Source organism: Salminus brasiliensis, chromosome 7 (assembly GCF_030463535.1).
Source record: "Salminus brasiliensis chromosome 7, fSalBra1.hap2, whole genome shotgun sequence".
In the NCBI taxonomy this organism is placed as follows: domain Eukaryota; kingdom Metazoa; phylum Chordata; class Actinopteri; order Characiformes; family Bryconidae; genus Salminus; species Salminus brasiliensis.
The window spans coordinates 28,847,427-28,864,871 of record NC_132884.1 but is presented as its reverse complement, the minus strand read 5'-3'; the positions used below and the strand labels follow the sequence as shown (position 1 = coordinate 28,864,871).

At 42.0% G+C, this 17,445-nt stretch overlaps 1 protein-coding gene across 5 annotated transcripts in view; it reads left to right on the top strand.

The window, feature by feature from the left end:
* The first annotated feature begins 313 nt into the window (after positions 1–313).
* Positions 314–17,445, top strand: part of dip2bb (disco-interacting protein 2 homolog Bb) — a 44,446-nt gene continuing 27,314 nt past the window's right edge. For 4 of the 5 annotated variants that reach the window (XM_072684459.1, XM_072684457.1, XM_072684458.1 and 1 more), the window contains exon 1: positions 316–638. In XM_072684459.1, coding sequence (XP_072540560.1) covers positions 554–638 — 85 coding nt within the window. In that variant the 5' untranslated portion in view covers positions 316–553. Of the gene's footprint in view, positions 639–17,445 lie in introns of all 5 variants that reach the window. The other variant, XM_072684460.1, reaches the window with a different exon arrangement.

Below are 17,445 nucleotides of genomic sequence, written 5' to 3'. Positions count from 1 at the left end.
AATTTGTATAGCATTCATAAAGGTTTGTGTAGGGTTTTTTGTTTCTAAACGCACAGCAAATCTTAAATGTCTTAAATATATGCACATAGCTTTTTAAAGCAATTCATAAAGAATTTCTAAATATTGTTTAAAAAAAAGATTGTTTTGTAAACGAAATCAGAGATTTGTGAGACGGTGTAGAAACTGGTACATAAAGTGGGGGGAGTTCATGATAATACGAGTTCATAAAGAATGTATAAAGGGAATCATTAGGAGGTCTGTTAAGAGGTAGCTGGATGTCAGACTCTGGATGCTCAAACTCTGGAGCCCAATGACAGCAGAGGGAGCAGAAACGCTCCTGATCCTCAGCAGCTCTCCTCTGGGCTGCGGGTCACGTGACTCTCTCCATCGGTCTGGACCTCCGTCTCTCTCGGTATGGCGGAGATGGAGCGCTTCACGGATGGAGCTCCTGCTGCCGTGTAACAGCCGCTGCGACTGCTCGCTGGAAGCGGGGAAGCTGCTGTAGTTTTTTTTTAGGGGAACTGCTCCACTTTAGCCGCCTCTCTGCTCAAGCATGGCGGAACGAAGCGTGGAGGTATCGGCTCTGCCCGCAGAGGTCCGGGAGCAGCTCGCCGAGCTAGACCTGGAGCTGTCCGAGGGTAAGCTCATCACACTAACCTCCCCCCTCCGGAGCAAAGGCGAGTGGAGGACAGGGACAGGTAGCTTGTGTGTGTGTGTGTGTGTGTGTGTGTGTGAGAGAGAGAGAGAGAGAGAGAGAGTGCGGGTGTGAGTGTGTTGGGGCAGATTTTAGAGAATGGCTCAGTGGAGTGTTGAGTCGCCCACAAGAGAGAGAGAGAGACGGAGAGAGAGAGGGAGAGAGAGAGGGAGAGATGCTACAGTGCTAACGCTAACGCTGTGGTGAGGGCCGAAACACACTGACCTCTTTTTCACCGAGAGTGGGTTTTGTCTTGTTTACCTCCTGTTTTCGCGTGTCATCCCTCTCTGTTCGCTCACACGCCTCGATAAAGCTCAGGTTTTAACGCGCCATTATGAAAACGACCGTGGAGTCGATAGGATAACGTTATAGGCCTGTGTGCTGAGTGGAGGAGAGATTTATTTATTTATTTATTTGTTGATTTATTTATTTATTTATTTATTTGGTTAATCAGTCAGACTCTCTTTACCAGACATTTGGTATAATTCGATATAAAGCACGTTAAAACTGCCTAAATTGAGTTTTAGAGATGTTTGCTAGACTGTATATAAATTATTATATATAAAATATTCTTTTTTCCGTCTGTTTTAATGATGTGAAGGATGTAAAGCATGGTGGCGTAAGCAGCAGGGGCATTGACAGATGTGTGAAGAGCAGGATAATGTTCTGTTCTTCACCAGTACGCCAGCCATCAGCAATGGGGGCTGATGTTTCTCACTGGTGGACAATGTACACACACACACACACACACACACATGCATACATGCATACACACACAAAAACACACAGATAATATTCCCTGAGTTAGAAAAGCTGCTGTCCCGTGTGAAACTCCACAGAGCTGGGCTGCCTGTTAAAGGGCCCGTATCCAATGTTTTTCTTGTATTTCACTATTTCTTTTGGAAGCATGAATATGCAGAATTCATTACATCATGAGCATATTCCATCCTCTCTTTATCTTGTACATTTAAACATTCTGTGTCTGTGGCTGTTCCTTTAATGCACAAATGACCTCTGTTGTGATTAGCTGCCTGGTTGAAAAAGGAGTCTAGGCTTAAACACTCCTTATAACAATGACGTAATTAGGCTGTTGAAATGCATTGCTTTTTTTGGGACTTCTATAAAAAAACATGCATTAAAAACAATGTTTTGGAGTTAAATTGTGATGGCTAGGATCTGCTGCTAACGTCTGAGTGCTGGACACCACAGGACGGCTTCAGAGGTCATGTGTTTTTTTAAGGATAAAGGATAAAGGTGCACGTATTCGTCACTGTACAGTGTGGACTGTACAGCGAAATGTGTCCTCCGCATTTAACCCATCTGGTAGTGAACACACACTCACACACACACGTGTTAGGGGCAGTGAGTACACACACACACCCAGAGCGGTGGGCAGCCAACTCCAGCGCCCGGGGAGCAGAGAGGGTAAAGGGCCTTGCTCAAGGGCCCAACAGTGGCAGCTTGCCGAGCCCGGGAATCGAACCCACAACCCTGTTATCGATATCCCGGCGCTCTAACCGCGAGCCATGTGGAGCCCATGCCTAGACGGGTCAGATCTTTTTCAAATATAAATAAAAACATAAGTGAGTTCAAAAGTGCACAGATACGTCTGGTCCCAGTTTAGTTTGTTTGTGTCATGTAAGGATGCAAATAAAATGGCTTATTCATGCTTTATATTGGAATAGTTATTGGCATCTTTGTTAGTAAAAAAAACAAAACAAGAAGACTGTCATTTGGTGCAGACTGTCTTTTGCTGAAATCCATTTGGATTTATTTGTGTAGTGTATTCCTGGCTTCACTTCCCACATGGACTATATTGACTGGGGAGTAAAGGGTACATTTTGAGGCTGTTTCTAAGCATATTGTGTATGTCATTAGTGTACATTTTGTAAGTGTAATTAGTCCTGTTTTATTGATTAGAGTGCAGAAAATGTTAAACACAAATCACGCCAAGTATGAGATATTTGCATTTTTAAAATCTGCCCTTGATAGCCACCTTACACTGCCCTTGATAGCCACCTTACACTGATTGGTGATAATTTTATTATGTTTTCATGTTTTGCCCACATGCCCACATATTCTTAATGTTTTGCTAAACGCCTGAACATCCTCACTTCTCAGCCCACTCTATCACTTGATGAGCGGTGTGGCATTTTGCATTGTGGTGTTGGCATATCAAGTCATCATTTGTAGTCAGCCTCCAAAAAAAGGTTACATCAATAACTGTAGAAAGCATGTAGAGTACAACCTCTCTCAAAAGCAACCACAGGTTTAGCGCCCTGCTGGCTGGTTGCATTACAACATGTAGCTCCGCCCATTCCCATATGTCTCATTTTTCCATTTCCCCTCAGAAATCTGTTTTTTACACATTACACTTACTGTACAAACTGTACAAATCCCCTCTCCGTCAGTGCTGTAAGCTCAAAGAAGGACACGTTTGGACTGGGAGAAGGGGACGGGTCTATCAGACGAGTAGTCTAGTCTGACTACACCTCTAGTCTCTACTGCGCAGACTCAAATATAGCAACATGGTGGACAAATTTGGCCTAATTTCTATAACATGGAAGGGAATAGAACCACAGCGTCCATGTTTTCCATAGTAAGGGTTACATCCCATCAGACACCTGAAAACAGATGCTGAACTTCATGTGTGTATGATTGTATGTGCTTATGGACTGCCAGTGTATGTGCTTGATTAATATTTCTAAATTAAAGTACTTAGTTTAAAGGAATTTAAACAACCATGGATAAATTAGTGCAGTGCTGGTGTATATGGACTGAAGGCTGTGCTGGGCCAAAGCAAGAGTGCACTAATTGGTATACTGTATGTATTAACCACATTTAATGTGTGTGTGTGTGTGTGTGTGTGTGTTTTGACATGTGCTTGTGTTATATAACTCTCCTCAGTTGTCGAAATCAAGCACGTCTATGAGTGCATGTGTCTGTGTGATCATGTTTGTGTAAGTTGTATGCTTGGAATTGGAGACATACCTCTGTGTTTTCCTCCATGCCACACCCCCAATCAACCGAGCGCCTGGGATGCGAACAGTTTGGTAAAAGCTGAATGTCCTACTCCGCTCATGATGATGCATCCCCAGTGGCTGCTTAGATAACACTTTGGTGGCTGCTTATACAATCATATATTATAAATTATTTGCCGTGATCTTCCTATAGTTACATACCAGTGGCCATGACACATGACACTGCTGCATTCTCTTTACTGGCTTCCTGTAGCTGTCCGCATCAGATTCAAAACCTTGACGCTGGCCTACAAAACCCAGAAATGACCAGCCCCTCCGTACTTAATGGCAATGGTCAAAAGCCGATCCGCACCAAGAGCCCTTCGAGCTTGGCTCGACCCGCCATCCCTCAAAATCCACGGAAGACAAGCATTCAGGCTTTTTCTGTCCTGGCACCAAAGTGGTGGAACAAGCTTCCCCTGGGTGTCCGAATGGCATAGTCGCAGTGTCCACAGTCACTCTCCTCTTCCGAGAAAACTTGGGTGAATTACTGACTTGTGTTTAGTAGTGTCTAAACTTAGAGTAATTTTTGATATTTTAGCTTTTTCAAACTAGCTGAGGTTTTTCTTGGGGAAATAGCAAAGCACTTTTGTAAGTCACTCTGGATAAGAGTGTCTGCTAAAAGCCTTAAATGTAAATGTAGTTATGTTTGAGAACAAGGCATGGTCTGGTGAAGGGTATTTTTTGAAATCACATGGAAACCTCTTTTCTCCTTCTCTATCTCCCCCATATGTGTTGGTGTAAGTATTGTCCCCTGGGTGGACAATATAAGTGTGTGTACACCACTAGCCACACTTGCCATATGTCAGCATTAGTGTGTCGTGTTGCTGAGCTCAGAATGCAGTCCTGGCACTGTCCTCAGTCCCCACCTCCAGCCATGATATTTATGGCCCTCAATCAGAAGCCTGCAGCCTTTAGAACACTGCCATCTCTCACCCCCACATTCAAATACATAAACCATTTATGTGTGTCCTTGATTGCTTAAGAAGAGTGTTCGTCTTCCCAGTCGCTCTATGTGTGTGTGTTTAGGTAGGCGGTTTGAAACCCCTTTTCTTTGCACTGATGGTAGGTAACAGGAAAATGAGAAAATGTCTATGCGTATTGTGATTCTTCTAAAGAAACACTGTGAATGCAGTGGGTATGGTCTGTAAATGTCTGGCAGTTACAAGTCTTTAGACCTAAATGTCAATCTGACTCAATGTTATCTTAAAATAACAGCTTCAAAGTCATGTTAATGGTTCACTGTAATTTAGAGAATGGTATCTCTATTATTGCCTCTTCAGGCCTAAATGCTGTTACTGTACTATGTGACTTTGGTGAAGCGTGCATTAAACCTCTCGTGAGTCATGTTTATGTAAAATCCTGTAATATTACTGTACTATGTTAGTCTTCATGCTTTTTTTTCCTCCTTCAGAAGCCAGTTCTGTATCTATCAGCTATATACGTATAGCTGTCTGCTATAGCTTGATTTTATGCTTATGCAATTGGGGTAAAATTACTCTGCCCAACTGTAGGGGGAAGCCCAAAAAGACACCAATTCTCACATTATGCTGTTTCTAAATATGGTTGATGTATTAATGTGGGTAATGACACTGCGTTTCCTTTGACAGACTAGGGTTTGATTCTCTGGCTGGGCAAGCACACCACACTACACCAAGTCCTAAGAGTGCTTAGGCAAGACTCATAATGCTGCATTGGCCCATTTGTCTAACATGATTCAAATATAAGTCACTTTAAATAAGAGCATCTGCCAGGTGCCTGAAATGTAATGTAAATGTCTGCTCAGTTCTTTAATTTCAGTAACTGGTTGTTGTTGTGGGTTAGATTTTGTAAGTGTTTTGTTTGTTTGTTTGTTTGTTTGTTTGTTTTTGTTTTGTTTTTGTTCATGCAACTGGACTGATTATCAGTCTGCCCTGAAGATGCTCCAACATATCAATTAGAGATGTAACACTGCAGCACTCTCCCTCCAGTAGTGAGAGCATTACTCAGTACTGGTCTATTAGTCCATTAATCCATTAATGTTTAGAAGTGTACAATCATTCATGCTATTTTTACATGCAGTTGTATTATATTATACCATTATCTTTATATAATACCATTATTGGCATTACATATAAACCTCAGAAGACACATGTAGGTTCACTGGTTCTCCTAAATGGTAAATAGGATAATGATATTGTAGATATCATGGACTCTGGTTCCTGTATTTACCTTGACATTCTTGAATAATGTAAAATCAGCTGATGGCATCTGATGGCAATGGTCAAAAGCCGATCTGCACCAAGAGCCCTTCGAGCTTCAAGTACGGCTCGGCTCGACCTGCCATCCCTCAAAATCCGCGGAAGACAAGCGTCCAGGCTTTTTTTTGTCCTGGCACCAAAGTGGTGGAACGAGCTGCCCCTGGGTGTCCGAACGGCCGAGTCGCTCGCTGTCTTCAAACGCAAACTGAAGACCCACCTCTTCAGAGAGTACTTGGACGAATAGTTCTATGGTCGCCTTATTGTATTGTGTTTAGCAATGTCTAAAGCTTAGAGATATCTTTGAATTATTAGTCTATTCTAACTAGCTAAGGCTTTTCTTGGGTAAATAGCAAAGCACTTTGTAAGTTGCTCTGGATAAGAGCATCTGCTAAATGCCGTAAATGTAAATGTAATGTAAATGTAATGTCAAGAATTTGGTGGTGTTCACGAGAATATGGTGTTGTCGATACTGATAAAACTGGAGAGCCTTTTCCTTTCCTAGTGTTTGCCAAAGGGGAGCTCAGACTTGATAGCTGATGAAAAGCTGGAAAAGTGGGGAGTGACAGTGTTAAACTATGTTATAGTTTTCAGCTCTGTATTATAGCCAGTGAAATCAGAGCTCATCAGTTTTTTTCCCATGAGTAAAATAATGACTATGTTGACATCTCACCAAAACACAGATATCCGATCAGATCCTGATCACAGTAAAACGCTGTGGAGATTACTGAGTGAACCGTTAAGACACTGGTGGACCATCATTGATCTGAACAAAAACTTTCTGCACTAGACAGTCATACGTCAACATGCTGCCATAACAAAAGCTTGCATCCACAAAGTTGATTCATAGTGGTGTATTCTTATGTCCTTTATTGTTTGTTAGTGTAACAAATGAAAATGGTGTGAAACATTTACTTATTGGTGGCATTGGGTAATATGGTAAAAAGATCATATCACAATATTTTTGCGATACACAATATTTATTGGGAGGCACAGCAGCACTGCAGGTAGTGCTTTTGTTCACAGCTCCAGGGGCCTGGAGTGGTGGGTTCAATTCTCGCTCTGGTTGCTGTCTGTGTGGTGTTTGATGTGTTTTTGCCATGTCCGTGTGGGGTTTCGTCCAGGTACTTCGGTTTCCTCTCTCCTCCCAAAAACACACATGGTTGGTCATGCTAAATTGCCCCTAGGTGTGAGTGAATTGTGAGTGAAACTACTGTTCATATACTCTCCAATACTGTGTGCTACAATTTTAATTTTTAATACAGTTAAACAGGACTCATTACACCCTTTGTAATGAAACGTGGTACCCATACAGTGGGGAGAACAAGTATTTGATACACTGCTGATTTTTCAGGTTTTCCCACTTGCAAAGCATGTAGAAGACTGTAATTTTTATCATAGGTGCTCTTCAACTGTGAGTGATGGAATCTAAAACAAAAATCCAGAAAAATACATTGTATGATTTTTAAATAATTAATTTCCATTTTATTGTGGGAAATAAGTATTTGATCATCTATCAACCAGTAAGAATTTTGGCTCTCACAGACATGTTACTTCTTCTTTAAGAAGCCCTCCTGTTCTCCACTCATTACCTGTATTAACTGCACCTGTTTGAACTCGTTACCTGTATAAAAGACACCTGTCCACACACTCAATCAGTCAGACTCCAGCATCTCCACAATGCCCAAGACCAGAGAGCTTTGTAAGGACATCAGGGATAAAATTGTAGACCTGCACAAGGCTGGGATGGGCTACAGGACAATAGGCAAGCAGCTTGGTGAGAAGGCAACAACTGTTGGTGCAATTATTAGAAAATGGAAGAAATGCAAAATAACGGATAATCTCCCTCGGTCTGGGGCGCCATGCAAGATCTCACCTCGTGGAGCATCAATGACCTTGAGGAAGGTGAGGAATGAGCCCAGAATTACACGGCAGGACCTGGTCAATGACCTGAATAGAGCTGGGACCACAGTCTCAAAGAAAACAATCAGTAACACTCTACGCCGTCAAGGATTAAAATCCTGCAGTGCACGCAAGGTGCCCTTCCTCAAGCCAACGCATGTCAAAGCCCGTCTGAAGTTTGCAAATGACCATCTGAATGATCCAGAGGAGGAATGGGAGAAGGTCATGTGGTCTGATGAGACAAAAATAGAACTTTTTTGGTTTAAACTCCACTCGTCATGTTTGGAGGAAGAAGAATGATGAGTACAACCCCAAGAACACCATCCCAACCGTGAAGCATGGCGGTGGAAACATCATTCTTTGGGGATGCTTTTCTGCAAAGGGGACAGGACGACTGCACCGTATTGTGGGAAGGATGGATGGGGCCATGTATCGTGAGATTTTGGCCAACAACCTCCTTCCCTCAGTAAGAGCACTGAAGATGGGTCGTGGCTGGGTCTTCCAGCATGATAACGACCCAAAACACACAGCCAGGGCAACTAAAGAGTGGCTCCGTAGGAAACATCTTAAGGTCCTGGAGTGGCCTAGCCAGTCTCCAGACCTGAATCCAATAGAAAATCTTTGGAGGGAGCTTAAAGTCCGTGTGGCCCAGCGACAGCCATGAAACCTGAAGGCTCTGGAGGAGATCTGTATGGAGGAGTGGGCCAAAATCCCTGCTGCAGTGTGTGCAAACCTTGTCAAGAACTACAGGAAACGTCTCATCTCTGTAATTGCAAACAAAGGTTTCTGTACCAAATATTAAGTTTCTTTTTCTGGTGTATCAAATACTTATTTCCCACAATAAAATGGAAATTAATTATTTAAAAATCATACAATGTATTTTTCTGGATTTTTGTTTTAGATTCCATCACTCACAGTTGAAGAGTACCTATGATAAAAATTACAGTCTTCTACATGCTTTGCAAGTGGGAAAACCTGAAAAATCAGCAGTGTATCAAATACTTGTTCTCCCCACTGTATGTGTATCACCATTTTGCCATTTTTGCATATTGTCCACCCCTATGATTACACAGTAGAAGCAGCAGCTGCTGTTTTCATATGCTTGAAAAATGAGAAATGCAGTTGGACAGTGGTGATGTGTAAAAGCGCCTATTGATTTTGTCAGCTATAGAGAAAGGATAGGGTCAGTTCAGAGAAGTGGCGGAGGTGGCATTGCGCTGGGACAAAGGGACCCGGTTGCTATTAGCAGCTGCGCTCTTAGAGGAAATGTCAGAGGGCAGTGCACTCACAATCATATGGCTCTCGCTGGTTAAATATAGAAATGATAATTAACACTGAGCCTAATGAAGGGACCTCCTATTACCCTGAGAGAGCGGAGAGTGCTATAGCCAGCTGCTGCTACAATTCTCAGAATCCTGTTCATCCTTTCTGAGACATTACTGTCATTTTGTCCTGTCCTAAAGAGGGGGTTCCCATCCCATGCGGACTGCACAATCAGCACATTCAGGGTGTGTGTGTTCATCCATAATGAGTGCCATTGAAAGTGTCAGGAACGAGCTGTTGTGATCTTTGCTGAAATTCAGAGCGCAGACTCTGCTGCTTTTATGCACTTAAGCTGATCAGATGAGCTGTGTGTGTGTGTGTGTGTGTGTGTGTGTGTGTGTGTGTGTGTGTGTGTGTGTGTGTAATTTGTAACTGGAGAGGCTGGGAGGTATTGTGTCGTTCAGTATTTTGTGTGGAGGGAGATCCTCTGTGGTTTGGTTTTCTTCATTGAGTCTGTGGGAGGACAAGCAAGTTTCTACAGAGAGGGGGGGCATTGGGAAAGAGAGAAACAGTGAGAGTGAGGTAAAGAAAGGGAGAGAGAGGGAGAGATTACTCTAATCTAGGTCACAGAGCATCAGGAAGCAACATGCTCATTTACCCAGAATTCTCAGCATGCTATGACATGGCTCTCTCTCTCTCTGTCTGTCTCTCTGTCTCTCTCTCTCTCTCTCTCTCTCTCTCTCTCTCTCTCTGTCTGTCTCTCTCTCTCTCTCTCTCTCTCTCTCTCTCTCTCTCTCTCTCTCTCTCTCACTCTCTCTCCCTTACATTCATCCCTTATTCTGTTGTTTGCCTTTTCTCTGTGTCCGTTTAGAGAGGGTATGCCTCACCTCTCTCTCTCTCTCTCTCTCTCTCTCACTCTCTTTTTTGCTCACTCACCACCACTTGATTTTACTTTTATCCTTTTTGCCTTTCCACCCCACTCTCCATTGCTCACATGTGCACACATGCACGCGCACACACACTGGGTGGGACATGTGAATAAGTAATGCCCCCTGCAGTGGGGAATGGGTGCCTCAGAGACAGAAATAGAGAGAGCGAGAGAGGTGAATAATTCAATGTCTATTTCTTTCCTCTCACTCACTCATTTACTCTCTCTCTCTCTCTCTCTCTCTCTCTCTCTCTCTCTCTCACACACACTCTCACACACACACACACACACACACACACACACACACACACACACAAGGAAAGACAGTGCAGGTGACCGGGGATAGCTTTGAATAATGCAGTGGTGTAGCCCTGTCATGGGAAGGTGTCTCTTTAGCTGAGTAGCGCTCTTCCAGCACACTGACTCGTGAGTTCCACAGGAAGCCCTTAACATTTGGAAACACGCTCAACAGGCTACAGTGATGGAAATATTTATTCTTAAAGATCCAGTGATTCCCACAGGGACGTGTGTGGCGAGGTTTCAGTAAACAGTGTGTGTTCGTTCTATTGAAGTTGGTTGTATGCATGTCACAAATACAGCCGCATCTAGCAACAGCATCAAAGATTCATTGAAAGCCTCAAAACTGGCAGAAAGTGGAACACTTAAAACATTACAGCTGAGAGAAACAAAAATCCAAACCTGAGGCTTTGCCTCAAAAATTCTGTACTACATAAGCAACTTTAAATAAACACTGTTTTTCCATTTCTAAAGTGTCTCTTTAACTCTTTCAAGCCATACTGTATTGATAGTAATGCATGAAGAAATCATGTTTGTGTATTCTTCAGCCTGTTCAAATATGCCACCAAAGGAGTTTGTGATGTCTGTGTGTCCAGTATGTAGTAACATCTACTAATTTCTTCAATAGAAAATGAATGCTACCTTTATTGTTGGATGCACTGCAGTAGTATTTGAGTCACAGTGCTGCGTTTACATTAAGCAATTGTAAAGCGACAATGTGCAGTAAAATCTAAACTTTACACTAACACACTTGATTGCGCACAAACCACCACATAGGATAGATGGTAGATTTCCCCTAGCTGAGAGGTCGTTGTTTGTTACGCTGTACTGTGTTAGGGAAAATTTTGATATTTATAGTTATAGACTAGCACTAATAATTGCTTCACACTCAGAAGCAGTATTGACCAGAACAAATGTAATATGCTGGTAATGACTCAGTTTATACCAATCAGCCATAATATTGACCTAAAATTAACCCCACCTGCCTATTATTGTGTAGGTCTCTGTCGTGCCATCAGATCAGCTCTGATCCATCAAGACAGGGACTCCACAAGACCTCTGAAGTTGTCTTAACTTCAAAGACACAGTCAAGTCAAGTGCTTGAAGTTATGAGGTGGGGCCTTAATGGATCACATCAATGAGCTTTTTGGCACACATGACCCTGCCATCGGTCTCATTGGTTGTCCTTTTTAGGACTACTTTTTGTTGGTACTAACCACTGCACACTAAGAACATCCAACAAGACGCGCCTGATGTTTTTGAGATGTTCTGATCCAGTCATCTAGACATCACATTTTGAGCCTTGTCAAAGGAGCTCAGATTCTTAAGCTTGACTAATTTTTACCTTCAAGAACTGACTGTTCACTTACTTACAGACCTATTATGTATACCCCCCCCCCCCCAGATGTCATTGGAATAAGATAATCAATGTTATTCATTTGACCTTTTATTGGTTTTAAAGGTATGGCTGATCAGTACATGACTTTGGTGTTAAGGAGCTGGTTGGTATTTATGCCTCAATCAGATTTTTACTGAATATACTCTTTCATTACCACAATTCACATAACGGTCCTACTCACTAACCAATCAGTTCATTTATTCATACGGTTTTAATATTAGTCAACTTGACTTTATTTTGGGATGGGCCAGTAATAAATGTGGGTGGGTCTAGGTTAACTGGGCCCAATCATAGCACTGCCGCTGCTCCATAATAAAACCGTTCATGTCTTTTACTGAGTAAGCTTCATTGGACATTTGGCAAGTGCATTTGGACTGCAGTCTGTCCAGAAATAAACCGTCCCACAGTGCATTGCAGCGGACACAACATCCCGTGTGACTTAATCAAGATGACTGATCATTAGAGTGTGTGGGCCAGGACAAACGACAGTGCTTTCACTGAACGGCTGAATACAAAGTGCCGGCATAATTCACACACTGCATATACTCAGCCTCCACTTCATTAAGAAAAGCATCTTGTGCTTCCACTCACTGGCCACGTTATTAGAAACACCGTCCTTGTGCTGCCTTTCACTGGCCATATCTGCATTGTGCTTCTGCTCACTGGCCACTTTTTTAGAAACACCATCCTTGTATTTGCACTCTCCAACTACTTTCCAAGACCAGTTTGGTTCTTCACTTTTGCACTGGAGCTGCTGGAATGCTTGCCTTAGTTAAACTATGTCCAGATTGTTCAGTTGATCTTAAATAGACACTTTTAAACTGAAACATCTACTTGATGTCATTGACCATAATTAGAGTACAGTTGTTTTCCCTCCACCTAAACGTTGACTGAGGTGTGTTTTTTGTGCCGTTGACTAAAGCATGTCGCAGCAGTGTGCGGCAGAGCTGCATGTAGCCACCTGCACCAACACACACTGCGTCTTTATTCAAACTCCTGTTACCATGGTCGCAGTGGGACTGCCGGGACGAGTGAGTGTTGAAGGCAAGTGTGTTCTGTGGCTGCAGGGTCTCATTAGAGGTGTGTGTGCTCACAGAAACTGAATGTGACACACACACACACATACACACACACACATACACACACACACACATTGAGTGGTACAGTGTGATGTTCTCTCAGCAGCACAGGAAACCGTATCAAAGGACAGACGGCCAAGCAGTGGAGAAAATGACATCATTCACAGGGAAAGGAAGTGTGTCTGTGGGTCTGTCTTTGTGTGTGTGTGTGTGTCTTTGTGTGTGTGTGTCTTTGTGTGTGTGTGTGTGTGTGTGTGTGTGTGCGCGCGCGCACGCCCATGTTTTTTCATATATTTGAAGCTCAAAAATAAAAATACCCAAGAAAACTAGAAACCCTGGATCTGGCATTCAGGGGTAAAAGCCTCTTTTTGGTTAAGTTAGGGTAAAGTTTAGGGTTGGGCTTCTGTTCTAATTCATATAGATGCAAATATAGAAAAACTACATGGAGGGGGACTGAAGGAGAAGCGGTGAGGTAGAAGAATGAAAGAAGAGTTTCGAAAAGAGTGAAACAGTTGACTTACAGAATGATGAGTCATTGTTTTGCAGAGACTAACAGAGAGAGAGAGAGAGAGAGAGAGAGAGAGAAGCCGTAATTTGTTTTTCTGTGGTATAAAATGGGTATTATCCAAGGGAGCGAGAATGCACGCAGAGATAGAGGTAGGAGGGTGCTGGTCACTTTCAAAATGATTTTAAATGTTTTGACTTTGAAAAATCTGCAAAAAGTCATCAGATTGAGTGAAAAGTGAGAAATTTGATCAAGACTGTGTGGGCATGTTAGACCACACAGTGATGTAAAGTAGTGTAGCCACGGTAACATAAAAAAAAACATGGCATAGGACTTTTATTTTCTTTCAGAGGATGGACCTTGAATCTGTACTCTCCGTAGTGAGTGTGCTGATGAAATCTGTCAAATCATCCTTACACTGTTACACTGGCTATGACCCCCATTTACACCTGGTCACTTCATGTGACTAGTGTCTGGATAAGATTTGTGTACATGTATGTACACTCTGTATTCAAATGTGTCTCCAGTGAGTCAGACTGAAATCCTGTATGGGACGAAATCTTCATATTTGCTTGTTGCATGTCAATCATTACTGGTGGTTCGCTGTGTTTTGCTTGTTAAATGCGTTTATGCTGCTTTAACGTGTCTGAGACCACTTTCTGAAGTGGCAAAGTGGCTTGGCCATATCCAGATATAATCCTGAAAACTCAATATGCTTGAAGTGACCAGGTGTAAATGGGTCTATGACTAGCAACAAAACAAACATAGTGTGTTGGTTAAGTTAGACTTGTGCTTCAGTGAGCACAACTAAAGAGATTTAGAGACTACAGTACAAAGTCGCTGCCAACAACTCTGCCCTTGGATCACTTGACTTTTGCATGATTCCACGAGTTGAAATAAGCTCGGAAAAGGCCAGAATGTCGGTGAAATTGCCATTCTCTCTACCCGTGGTGAGAGCAATTATACCAGATTAAACTGGTACAAGAACAAGTATACTAGATTAAGCTTGTACTAGAATAATTAAACTAGATTAAACTAGTACTAGTACTAGAATTAGTGTACTAGATTAAACTAGTACTAGAACAGTTGTACTAGATTAAACTAGTACTATGATGATGGACATTATACACAGCTAATTAATATCTGGTACTGATACTTATTGTCATGATACAAAAACTTTCTCTTGCAGTATCACAGAGTGTGTGTGTGTGTGTGTGCTGATATAGGGTCAGTTTTAGAATTCAGTCTGTAGGCCCTGGTCTTGCTGATCCAACAGCCGGACCCTAATAGAGGTAATTATTTATGACTTGCCTTTTGCTAATTAGGTGCAGTGGTCACATTGATCAGCTGCTGTAGGCAATTCTGTAGCATGCAGTGGATCATTTAGAACCAGCATTCTGCAGGTGATCATTAAAATCAGGAGTGCTAATGGCCGAGTAATCAGACAAAGCTATTCTGTTTCTACATACTGTGACTATAGTAAACCTTGCAATATACTGTAAATGTGATGGGTGTAACAGTTCATGGAGTTCATCATTCAGTTTGATATAATACAGTGGTGTCTCAGTTAAGTGCATTTCCAGCAAAAAAAAGAGAGATGTCCTGATCCAGTGATGAATCTCTTAATGTCTCTTAATGCTGTGTATCAGTCAATACTGATCCCATTTTTGTGTTTTCTGTAAATAAAACAAGATGTTCTGCTTATTAAAGCCATCAGTACTTCAGTATGAACGACATTATATAGTTTATATAGTGATATTCTGGATGAATTTTTTTTAATAGCTGATTTTTTTAAATTACTTGCTTTGTGTGTGTATGTAGAGGTTCAGACTCTGAACTAAAATTTGCTTGTAGATATTCTCATGATTTTTTTTTTAATGTTTGAATGAATGTGCAAATGACTTCTGTCTGAGTGGCATTTCAAAACGTTCCCCTGAAAATCCGGTAACTCAAAGCTAGTAATTGCCATTGGGGAGCTGCTATGGATAAACACTTAACTATTTAACATCTCAAAAATATAGTCTGTGGTAATGACACGCATACTTTAACAATATGTTGTGCAGGTCTGTTCAGGAGGTCAGTTAAGTTACAGTAAATGTGTGGAAGGCAGTGCCTTCATATCTCTCTGCAGAGCTAAAACACTTTCACCCCTCCCCTCCTTCTTTTTCTTCCCCTCTCTACTATCTCCTCTCCTCTCTCTTCCTCCCCCGTCCCTCCGAAATCATATCAGTCTGTGAACAGGGCCTATCCCCATGTGCTCTGTGTGTGTGTGTGTGTGTGTGCATGTGTGTGTGTGCGTGTGTTGTCTATAGCGGTATAGTGCAGACAGAGAAATAAGGGAGGAGGGAATGGAGAAATAAAAGGCATGACAGGGAGAAAAGAGAAGAAAATGGGCAATGAAGTTAGTTAGTGAAAGAGTTAGTGAAAGAGAAACAGCAGACACGGCAAAATGGACATCATACATTTCCTTTCAGGACATGATGTACTCAGAATCTGTGCCAAACAATGAATTTATTGAGTAAGTTGTTTTAAGCTGTTCTTTGATGTATAAAAATTAACTGTATGTTTTTGGTTGGGGCAAAAATTCTATTTACAAGCCTTTTTACAACTGTTTTTCTTTTCTAGTGGACTCTGCTTTTATTGGCTGGTTTACGGCACCAATTAGTCATAGTGTTGCTGTCCTTTCTGGGTCCTCTTAGTGTCCAGTGGCACAGTGTGGGGTTAGATAGCTGAAGAGCTTGGGGAAGGGTTAGCTTTTAGCTAGCACTCAGCTAGCACCCATTCGCTCCCTCCCTGCCGTCGGATGGCCCTCACTGCTCTCCTCTTGACCATTGCATGTACCACATCGGGCCCTCGATCCCTCTCACAGACTTCGACTCACCTCACAGATGTGCGTCATACCTGTGTTGCATGTACACGTGACCACTCCCAGTGAAAGGAGGGAGGGGGAAAAACAAGGAGGGTAATTTACAGTTGGAATGCACTCGCTCTGGGTTGGGATTACCTTGGGATTGCTAACTGGCGCTGCCCTTAAGATGGTGCCTGGGATTTCCCCAAAGGCATGTGGAGAGGCTCAGTGGAACTAATGAAAATTTTATATTTATATTAAGGTTCTCCTCACACTTACTCTTTTAGGATGCCCCCAGATGCCAACGGTCACTGATATACTTGCAGTGGAAAACACTCCATGCCTCAAATCAGGGTTTGATCATCCCTCAGCCTCCAGTCCAGTACATCATGCAGTCCCAGTACATTCATCTACTTTATTAACATGATTAAACTGTACGTCACTCAGATAGGAGGCATAAATGTACTGTCTTCTACTAATGTTTGGTACATGTAATTCTTTTGTGTCTAAAATGTTCAGAAAACTGACCTGTTTCTGGTAGATGATCTGTACTATACTTATTTTCCCTTAGACAATCAACCAAACATTTCACCAGGGTGCCCATGTTTGCATAAGACTGTAAATGCTGTGTTTACAGGCCTCTTCTAGGTTAATCCAGGCTAATCTATCTGTTCTGTATTTTTCTGTGATGTACATTTCTACAGTGTGTGCTGAAATTAGAAACAGAAAAAATACACAGCTAAAAAAAACCATATAAACAGATCCAGGATCAAGGAGAGACCCCTATTTATGTGTATGTGATGGTACATTCCTGAGTAAAAATATGCGGTGGTGCAGCTGGATTTGTGTTCATGCATTACTTATGGGAGTTTGCTCTGTGCTGCTGCTTTTTTTTAACCCTTTTTAAAAGGAGAAAGACTGGATGTTTCATGCATTCATTTCTTTCTCAGATGAATGCACGCTTTCTTCTGGGGACAGTGCTTTTGTGCCCTACGTCACAACCTACAAGTTTGTACTTGGCTTTTTGTGGGAGGGGGTGGTGTTATCTCTGAAAAGGCTCTGGTATAACAAAGGTTTTAGCTTTTAAACTTGTTAAAAAAAACTTCTTCTTGTATGATGCATTATGCTTAAGCCTATAATTGATACCCACAGTAATTTTAAAAAGGGCACATTTGAACAAATTGTGTTTTCCAGTCCTTTTATTTAACCATTAAGTCAGTGTATGCATGATGTACACAATTTAAAAGAATGTACTTAATGACAGACCATACAA